General features: G+C 30.4%; 1 protein-coding gene across 2 annotated transcripts; it reads left to right on the forward strand.

The window, feature by feature from the left end:
* The first annotated feature begins 370 nt into the window (after positions 1-370).
* LOC145741318 (uncharacterized) lies at positions 371-10,397 on the forward strand. Of its 2 annotated transcripts, none has more exons than XM_082558888.1 (27): positions 371-509; positions 677-1,679; positions 1,776-1,960; positions 2,058-2,180; positions 2,297-2,388; positions 2,677-2,823; positions 3,007-3,163; positions 3,364-3,404; positions 3,597-3,746; positions 3,826-3,952; positions 4,062-4,143; positions 4,334-4,442; positions 4,598-4,819; positions 5,026-5,104; positions 5,282-5,503; positions 5,660-5,801; positions 5,898-6,153; positions 6,343-6,420; positions 6,513-6,589; positions 6,725-6,849; positions 6,926-7,110; positions 7,195-7,285; positions 7,740-7,876; positions 8,327-8,390; positions 8,573-8,594; positions 9,015-9,145; positions 9,793-10,397. In XM_082558888.1, exons 1-27 carry the CDS (start codon positions 504-506, stop codon positions 9,994-9,996), a joined length of 4,257 nt encoding a protein of 1,418 aa, XP_082415014.1. In that variant the 5' UTR covers positions 371-503; the 3' UTR covers positions 9,997-10,397. The 2 variants fall into 2 exon arrangements, with proteins under 2 accessions (XP_082415014.1, XP_082415015.1); XM_082558889.1 differs by having other exon boundaries at positions 4,340-4,442.
* Positions 10,398-10,699: the final 302 nt, after the last annotated feature.

The raw sequence follows: 10,699 nt of genomic DNA on the forward strand, positions 1-10,699 counted from the left end.
AAATATTTATTGCTAATGCCAATTAAAGTCAATATCCTACAATACTGTTAATTGGGCGATAAATTTAATTTGACAAGCATGACACGTTATTTACAGCAATTATGATTTGTTGCGAACAAAAATTTTAGCTCGTTGTAAAACGTCATAAAAATAGATTGTCGAACTATGTGGCCCAACCAGATAACGGCGACGAATTGCCAGAGGCGCTTAATCTACGTAGAGAACCAGTTTTCCTATATGTTCAACGAATTTAATTTTTAAAGGTTGAACAGCAACTAAATGAAAATATAGCAAAGTCTTATGATTTCATTTCTTTGTGAGATTAATTCCAAAATGTGATTAAATAAAGGAAGCTTTAGATAGTTAATGTAAAAAAGTTGGGCTACGTAAAATTTTGAATAATTTTTTACTAATCTCAACAATTTTTATTTTAGTAACATCAAGTTACAGTATTCAAAAAATTGTAAAAGGTTTAATTTTAACGGGTCAATTTGTTTACAAGCATGGAGGTAAGTTATATTAAGTTTTAGTTTAAAAAGCTTATCTTTTTTTGTTTCGAAACTAAATTTTATACGTATTTTTATTTGTATAACACTTTTCGTTTTGGTATTTATTTTTAATTTTTTGCTATTTGAATTTCTATTTAAATAAACGTTAATTTTTACTTATATTTTAGACTAGCGATCCTGAAAGTCATGATCATTTAAACAATCAAGATAACGAAGAAAACGTATTTAAAACGGAATTATCTGATGACGAAAACGTGGAAAAGGACACGAGTCGTAACTCCGAAAACGAGTCTTCTAAAGACGAAACTGAGGAAAAGCAAGAAAATGAGTCATTAAAAGATGATAATAATCTAACTCCAAATGAAAGCAACAAAAAAGAAAGCTCTGAGAATGAATCTTCAGATAGTTCTAGTGAGGATTCTTCTGATTCGGAGGATGATCATTCTAAAACACAAGATGATTTACAAGATAAAGATCAATGTGATAAAGAAAATGATAAAAGCAAGGATAATTTAAAAGAAGATGAACCAGAAGAAGCAAATATCTCCAACGATTTTAAAAATAATAACACTGAAGATGTGGATTCAGATACAGCTGAGGACCCTTATTCAGATAATGAACGAGTAGCAGATAAAGATCTTTCAGATGAAAAGCAATTGCCTAATGAGGAAAAGAATGAGGAACCAGAAGTAAGGGAAGAAGAAAAGGATACTAAAAAGGAAGATTCTTTATCTGAAGACATATCAGAGAATGAAGAAGAAAATCTACATGAAGAACCTGATAAAGATTCAGATATTGGCAATCAAGAAGAAAATGAAATAAATCCAACATTGGATAATATAAAAAAGGTTGAAGATGCAGATGAATCACCAATCAATAACGAAGAATTACCAGCTGAAAATGATCTTACAGAAAGTGACAATGCGGAAAAATATAATAAAGATTTAAATGTAACCCAAGATAAACCACATGAAGAAGACCCAGTTCATAACAACAAAGACCCATCTCCAGAGAATTCTGATTCTTCTTCAGATGAGGAGGACATGACTGGTCCAGTTGTGATTAAACAAAAACCAGACAAGGATCAAGATGATAAATCTGGGGATCTTGCTCAATCTTTAAAGAAAGCTTTGGAAGAAAGGGAAAAACAAAAACAACAAGAAGAGCCAAGTATGTTAACACCAGCATAATTTATTTAGTTAATATTTGCTTAATATTTTAATTATTAAAAAAAATTTGAAACTAATCTTTAATGTATTTCTTCAGTTGACATACATGATAATTCTTTGGATTTGCCAAGTGAAATTGATGACAGTTCTATTAGAGCAAGAAGGGCTGAAGACTTTGAGCCTCAACCCCCTGTGCTGCCTCCTAAATTAAAACCCAAGTCCCAAAATCTACCACCAAAAAGAACTCCCACTCCTCCAAATATATTCCAGGTTAAAGACAAGGTAAAATTTTTGTCAATTTTTTGTTTTTTAATTAACTACTATTTTTATTTAAAAGAGTTGTATGTGGCAGTAAATATTTAAATTATTTGAATTTTAGAATGCAACTTTGGGCAGGGGAATGTGGTCAGATGATGAAGAAAATGAAGCCCCTCCCACTTCGTATCAGCCAATCAGAAATGGCCATCCACCACCAGATAGAGTGATTGATTTTAGTCAGGGTGTAAGTTTTATTGTTTATGTTTAAGTTTTTTTAATATTTCAAAGAATATTGAAATTATAAACACTTAATATAAAAGTAAAGGACCTTTAGAGATAATGTTATATTTGTTTGTTTAGAATTCTGTGCCACAGCGATCCAATTCAAGACCAAGTCGTTCAAGAAATAACAACAATCATGGACCTCCTTCTCGGATTATTGATGTCAATGGGTAAGCTTATACCTATAGCCTATATTTTAATTCTTATTTGTTACTATTCTCAATGCTTATCTATAACTATTAAATCACAGATTATAAAATTATAATTCTGTCAAGTTGCCATCTATTTTAAAACAATATCAGGAAAATACAATCTATAATATCTCTGTCAGAGCAACTTGAGACTGGGTCTAGGTAACCAACGTTACTATATGTTTAGGCTGCGGAGTCAACCTTTCCACATCAAGGATAAATAAATATAAAAAAATATATATCTTAAATACATTTTCTAAATTTCAGTCCTTATGATGGACCAAATGAAGCATATAAGAGACAAGCAGTGGTGAGTTTACCACCCACACAATTTGATGATGATATTGATCCATATGACAGTGTACCTGAAGAAAGTTTGGGAGACTTAAGCAAGCTTATTCAGGAGGCCAACAAGTATACAAGATTTCAAATTACTTTTAAAATTTAATTTCATTTCATTTTTCAAGAATATTCAAAAAATATTCATGTGCATACTCTTTTAGAAATTGCATTATTATTTGTTTATAATTTAATTAACCATGAAAAAACTCTTACTTTAAATGCATTTCCAAGATATTTGTTATTATTTGTTTTTAGTCTTGACATAAATGCCCCAGAAGATCGTAAATCTGAAGATCCAGTTGATGTGTTGTATCCCTCATTTCAGAGAACTTTACCAGCTCAGAAGAATCTTTCAAATGCTTATCCTGATGCTTTTGCTAAACTTGCAACTTTGAAACCAGAATCACCAAAGGCATGTTCAATATTGATTAGAATCATATTTGTTTTATGAAAGTGTTAAAGATTTTTTTCAGATGTTTATATTTCAGTTTAGTTTCTTCTATTTTTAAATTGGTTGAAGACAGTTTCAACTAACTTGTTTTGGTAAAAAAAAATGAAACAAGATGTGGTTGGGCTGGGTAATTTTAAATGGATTTTTTGTTGTTTTTATAGAAACCAGAAACAAATGACTTGGAAGAAGATATACCTTTCGGGTAAACTTGACTAAAATTGTGTTTCTTTTTTTTTACTCATATTTTAAAAAATACATTTTTTTTTACTCATATTTAAAAAAAACATTTTTTTTTCTACTCATATTTAAAAAATACACATGTTCCATCTTCATGTAAATATATCTTTTATATTTAATTTAATTTTAAATTTATTATTTAATAAACTTATTTAAGTGCCATACCAAGAGGTCCTCTTCAAGAATTTCCAGCTAGAAATTCAAGAACCATTCCAAGAAAGCGAGGAAAATCTTACAATGAGGAAGATCCACTAAAAGATCCACTTGATGGCGATGATGAGATTTCTATTGCCGAGTCAGATTTCAGGTACAATTATTTTAGAATTGAAATTAAAAATAAATTAATCTGTCATTTTGTTCTAAAAATATTTACATTTTTTTTGTAGAATAAATAGTTCACCCAGAGATGAACCAAAATCTATGGATGCAAGTGAGTATTTATGTGAAGTTTACCCCTCTGATTATACTGACTTTGAAACTGCATCTGAAGCTGATAATCCACATACTTTATCTGTAAGTAACTTATTAACTTGTTTTATTAAAATGTAATAATAGCTTTGGTGTATATTTATTTGTTGTGCTTTATTTAGAATTTTTGTTTAGTATATTATTAATTCTTTAGATGAACCCACTTCATCATGATATTACACCCTATGATACAGTAGCTGCAGAAACTGATTGGGATATGCCAAAGCCAATGGAAGGTAATTAGTCTTTATTACAAACAAATATGCTAACATTATCTTTAAGCTTTAAAAAGTTATTTAGTTGCATACATTTTTGACGGTGCAATAATGTATCTTTAAAACTGTTTTTTATTAAAATACATATTATGCTTCATAGCATAGTGTTACACATTTTTGTTATGCTAAGTTGTATTTATTTTATTCTAAGATGAAGACATGAACCCAATAGTTAGTGAGGATTACCAGATATGCACAGATCTTGGAAACAATCACAACACTTTTCCTAGACGAATGAAAAATGGCAAAACCAAGCCTAAGTAAGGAATTGTTGGATTTAAATCTTACAATTCACTTTTTACATCACAAGTTAAAGCATTTTATAACGAAAAAGGCAAAGAAAATAGTATTTTCTTACTTACTACGAAAAGAAAATCAATTTAAAGTTATATCTAAACAAAAATTGTATTTTTAGGGAACGAGTTAGTTTAAATATGGTTGCAGTTGCTCTTACGGATCCTTTAGCAGGACCAAGTTCAAGATACACATCACTACCCTTAAATGATACAAATAATTTAAGGAGGCCAAAAAGCAATCCTGACCTAAATGCTGAACCACAAAGTTTGGTGGTTAAAAACCCACATATTGTGGTCACAAGGGGGCCTACACACCCAGATGGGTATGAGGCTGATTACAGGTGAAAAATATTAATAACTTAATAAGTAAATAAATTTATATTCTATTGTCTAAAGTAAGTGTTGCCTAGGATTTTTGCTAGTTTTGAAAATGACTTATATTAGATAAACAACAATATATATATTTACATAAGAAATAACATAACTGTTAATTAAACTAGTGATATAAATTGATTAAAAAAGTGTTATGTTTATATGTCAATTACAGTCTCTACCAACCGACTAGTTTACCTACATTTGTGGAAAATCGACCAAAGAAAAAGAAGAAAACTATCAAGACAGACGATGTAAGTTATTGTGTTGTTAATTATATAATCTCCAATTTTTTGTTGTAAAAAATTTGTGTAACAACACATAAACAAAAAGTAAAATTTGTGTAGTCGTTATAAATAGATTAAAAAAATACTAAATAATTGATTTTCCTAACAATATTTTATATTTTACCAAGCAATTTTGCATTATAGCCAAGACAGATTCATCTTTCACTCAGTCCTACTAGTAATTCTGACACGGACAATACAGTTGTTGCTGCTCCCAACAACTTACAAATCAATGTCTTGCCTTCTAATGATCCCAACATTATAAATCTTAACATAAGAACTACTGATGTAGAGCCAACTGCTCCTCCCTTAGTTAATGATGATATGGTTGTATATAATGAAGAACCCATTGCGTCTCCATTGCAGGTATTATGTATGGAATATACTAGTTATGTTAAAAATAAATTTTGTTTCCAGCAAAGACTTTGTTGTATAAAACAATTAAAGTGTCAAAAAAATTATGAGTGATTATATAACTTATAGACTAAACAGTATTTATATCTTTTTGTGTTTTGTTAAAAGCTTCAACCTATTGTACCAATGACTGCCATTAGTCACAGAGAAAATGATCCCAGTGTACTAGTGGAGCATAGTGCACCTCAACATAGAGTTGTTGATATTGCTCCTGTTCTAATTAACACACAGCCAGTTATACCTGATCCAGGTACAAATAAAATAAGTATTGTTGTAATTTTAAGTATTTTTAATGTGCTATCTATGTAAATTAAAATTTAGTTTACTAAATATTTTTTTGTATTAGAACCAATGATGTCTATGAACCAACCAATGGTGCCAGTTTCTCAACCATACCAACAACCAATGTACATTCACCAGGCAATCACACCTGAACCAATCATTGTACCACAACAAGAAATACAGGTTATGAGTGCACCTCCTCCAATTGAGCCAATTGTAGTTATGACACAGCCTCGGCCAATGGAAAGGCAGCAGTCATTGCCACAGCCTTTAAATAATGTTGTTGTTGATATTGAAGACCCATGGCAAGAGAGACAAAAGTAGGAATGATTATTTTTCGTTAAATGAAATTACTTACATAAGATAAGAAGCTTGTTAAATCTTTCTAACTGCAGTAGAAAATTATTATTACTAGTTTTAAATTAAGTATACCCAATAGTTCACTGGTAAGAAAAAAAATACATTTCAAATATTAATTCTTGTAAATTGAACTGAAAATATTTATTTAGGTCATTGTCCGGTCATGGTTTAAGGCATGGAGGAGATAGTGGAATTGATCTCACCAATTATGAAAGTAAAAAGAATGGGTAAGTTATTTTTATGTACTTTCTAGATCTCCAACATTGTAAATATTTTAAGTTATTTCTAAAGTAATGTAACAACTATTTTTGACCTGCAGAAGTTTATCGTCATCTGATGACTCAACTCATTATGACATGAAAAGGCAATCATCAAAAAGAAAACTGGCTGATGCTGGTAAGTTTATGATATAAAATGGAAAAAGATAATAAAAATTTGGAAGTTTAAATATTACTATAATTTATAAATATAACTAACTAATATTTTGTGAAACATACTTACACAAATCAATGTTTTTTTAATTTTATTTAGACCAACTACGTGATGGTCTCAGTGAGGAATACATAGATTGGTACAAGAAAAAATACCTAAAACCAAGCCATCTATATTTGTGTCTTAAACACTTTATCTTCATCTTGAACCTTATATTTATTTTGGTAAGTAGTAGTCAAATTGTTAAGATATCTAACAGTACCACAGAATTCCTAATTTGACACTATTTTTTGTTTAAAGTTTGGATTGGCCTTAGTTGGACTTGGCACTTGGGGATTTATTGATATGTACTTAAACGGTTTAAGCGACCCATCTGAGATTTTATTAGATCCCATTTTCCCAGTGTTTGTGATAGGTATTTTTATCACACTAGCTGCATCACAAGGTGCTGTTGGATTTCTGAGGGACAATATTTGTATGATAAGGTAAGTTATGTGAATTGCTAATATTTTATTTAAAATAATATTTACAGATAATATTGGAGATTTTAGATAATTTTTTTTTTCTAGATTTTTTGGTTGGTGTCTTGTGTTCTTCTGTATAATTTTTGTTGCGGGAGGAATTTGCTTTTGGGTGATGATGGGCACAATTACAAAATTTGTAAGATTTTAATTATTCCTTTTTAAAACATATTTTTAGTATTAGTTTTAAGTTTTATTTTACATACTTTAAATTTTAATATTTTTTTAAAATTATTTTAACATTTTTTTTTGTATATATCTTTATCCTCGATGTGGGAAAGTCGAATGCGCGACTTAAACATAGAGTAACATAAGTTATTCCGACCCAGTCTCGAGTTGCCTGTGGCAGTTTGGGATATTATAGAGACTATAATTGCCCGGTAATTATGCTGCTTATTAAGTGCAGGCTCAGCAGGAGTTCATACCGTTTATAGCGCCTTACTCAAGGGCACTACAGCATGAGATCAGTGGGGATTGAACCCACGACTTCATGTGTGGTGTAGCAAGAGTTCTTACCACTACACCACTCTGCCGGTAAACTTGTTTTATATTTAAATATGTTTGTTAATCAATAAATAAATAAACATTTGCAGACAACAGATCATTTCACAAACTGGGTGACGAACTACAATGAAACAAGTAGAAAGGCATCAGCATTTACCATCAATCAAATGCAACTTCAGTTCGGCTGCTGTGGTATCAGCAACTCAAATGACTGGCTTAAAAACAGGTAAATATTTAGATTTTTCCTATTTATGCAGATGATTTTTTTTAAGAAATAGTTTTAATGTGGCAGCGTGGTGTAGTGGTAAGAACACTTGCTACACCACACATGAGGTCGTAGGTTCAATACCCACTGATCTCATGTTGTAGCGCCCTTGAGTAAGGCGCTATAAACAGTACGAACTCCTGCTGCGCCAGCACTTAATCAGCAGCATAATTACTGGGCAATTATAATCTATAATATCCCAAACTGCCACAGGCAACTCGAGACTGGGTCGGGGTAACTGATGTCACTCTATGTTTAAGTGGCGCATTAGATATTCTCACATCGAGGATAAAGATTTATACAAAAATGATGTAAAAAAAGTTTACCTGTTAAAAAACATGAATATTAACTAGTTGTAATTAGCATTAAAAATACATAGTAATAAGTTAATATTTATTTATATTTTTTTAGTGATTATAAATGCTCTGGAGCGGTTGAATCCTGTTCTTTGCCACCATCTTGCTGCATGGATCAGGTAAAAATTTATTTTAATTTTTTTTTTACATGAAAGTAATTTTGTGACTATTTTTTCAATAACTGTTTAAATAGTCTAAACTTCTTTAATTATTACATTTGATAACCACTATATAGTTTTAGTTAAAAAACAATAAACCTTAAGTAAATTTAAAATGAACAATGGTTTATTTTTGTATTTAGGAACAATGCAATATGCTGTCAGGTAAGTTTTTATCTTTTTTTTTGTATATATCTTTATCCTCGATGTGGGAAAGTCGAATGTGCGACCTTAACATAGAGTAACATCAATTACTTTGTCCCAGTCTCGAATTGCCTGTAGCAGTTTGGGATATTATATAAATTATAATTGCCGGATATTTATACTCCTGATTAAGTGCTGGCTCAGCAGGAGTTCGTACCGTTAAAAACGCCTTACTCAAGGGCGCTACAGCATGAGATCAGTGGGGATTGAACCCACGACCTCATGTGTGGTGTAGCAAGTGTTCTCACAACTACACCACGCTTCCGGTTAAATCTATTCAAATGTAAATTAATATTATTTAATTTTTTTAAAACTGCATTGTTTATGTAAAAATATTTTCTTACATTTTTGTTATTAAAAATACATTTTTTGTTATTTTAGGAGCTTATCAATATGATGGATGCCTTGATGCTATGACAGTTTGGGTTAAAGATAAAACGCCAATATTAATTGGAGTTTGGTTGGGAATTATCTTGTTGTTTAATCTTGAATTTGTCTGTGTTTATTTTATGGTAAGTAATCATTTTTGGAGTTAAAGCAGGCTCAATGCAACAGATAATGGCTTGTTTTTCTGTAAGAACAAACAAAAATAACACAGGGTACGAATTAACGTTTAAAAATTGATAAATGTGGTCGCATTTTGAGAGCAACGACCAAGTCATGATCTTCGTTTTCTAATACCGCCTTGCGTTGCATTTTTAAATGGTTCTATATACTTACTATGTTCTTACTGTAGTTTAACCACATTGCGCAAAAACTAAACGACTCGCGAGAGTAAAATTTTCGCATTGTAAGAGCATGGAAAGTTATTGTTATTAAACGCCCTGTAGTAACCTACATTAACGCAGGATTTTGTTGATGTAATTAAATAAGTTCGAAACCGTTTTAAAATAGCTTCATAAAAATACATAAATATACACCAGTGTTTTATCGCTTGAACTGTTTTTGGTTGATTCGCTTTTTCTAATATATTTGTAAAAAAACGATTCGCCTTTAGCGAACAGCGACCCGTTATTTCGTCCCCTAAGTTAAACACATAAAACTTTACTAATAACGATAATTGAATATTGAAGATTAAAAAATAAAATTTTTCAAATTTGTATATACAATTAGCAATGTCATCAAGTAAATGTTTTTAGTTTACATTTTTTTTCTATAGATTCGCGAGGTTAGATACTTACGTTTGGTTAATAAGAAGATCTTCTCCCTTTGCAAGCACGATTATCGTAGCGACCAATCTGTAACTGAGTCATCGTCTGAAGACAGTGAATACGAAGAACGAAGAAGGCGACGACGACGAAGAAAGAGAAAACGACAAAACAAAAAGAAGAGAAATTATTTCGTTAACAAGGGATACAATTAAACTCATTCGAACTAAAAAACAAAACAATTTTGTCGTTTACATCGTTTTTAATTAACCACTTACAATGTTTTGGCCCAATTTATGTAACGATTTTCTAGTAAAAAAACGTTATTGGTACTAAACAACTTTTTTGAAAATATTTTGTAAAAACAAAATAAGTATGATGACAAATTTTAAATATTTATTACTACCCTATATTGCTAAGTGCCTTTGCTGCATAGTTTCCATTTAACTGTAAATATAATGCAATACAATCGTGTTCGAGCAATTATTTAATTGAAATGCATATAAAATAATGAATGGAATTTAATTAAAACTTCCTACACGAAAAATTGTAAAAAAGTATTTTTTTGGGCAAACGATACTAATAATTAAAAGTGTAATAAATGAAATGCGTATTGTTGGAAGCTATGTTTAATATAAAGATAAAGTTAAACTCTTAAGCATTCATGTTATTGTTAGTTTCAAAACCGCTTACAATTAATATAGGAAAATCGTAGAGGTAACGACCTAAAATACTTTATAAATAAAAGTGTCGACCATGGCGACAAACGACAACAACCGTCATGCTGTTTGTAGAATTGAAGCGGAACGGCAAACAATAAAACTAACCGACGCTGTTCGATTCAAAAGATCAATTGAAACAGTGTTGCTAGTTTAAACAAGTCCTCTATTATCAGATTATAAGGTTATTTGAAAAAAT

The sequence above is a fragment of the Corella eumyota genome, chromosome 2 (genome assembly GCF_963082875.1).
Source record: "Corella eumyota chromosome 2, kaCorEumy4.1, whole genome shotgun sequence".
Taxonomy (NCBI): Eukaryota; Metazoa; Chordata; class Ascidiacea; order Phlebobranchia; family Corellidae; genus Corella; species Corella eumyota.

What these genes read in the sequence shown, in the direction of transcription:
- LOC145741318 (XM_082558888.1), top strand. An exon ending in AAAACAACAAGAAGAGCCAA is followed by an intron (nt 1,680 to 1,775) that starts GTATGTTAACAC and finishes GTATTTCTTCAG; the next exon opens with TTGACATACATGATAATTCT. An exon ending in GAAGAAGATATACCTTTCGG is followed by an intron (nt 3,405 to 3,596) that starts GTAAACTTGACT and finishes AACTTATTTAAG; the next exon opens with TGCCATACCAAGAGGTCCTC.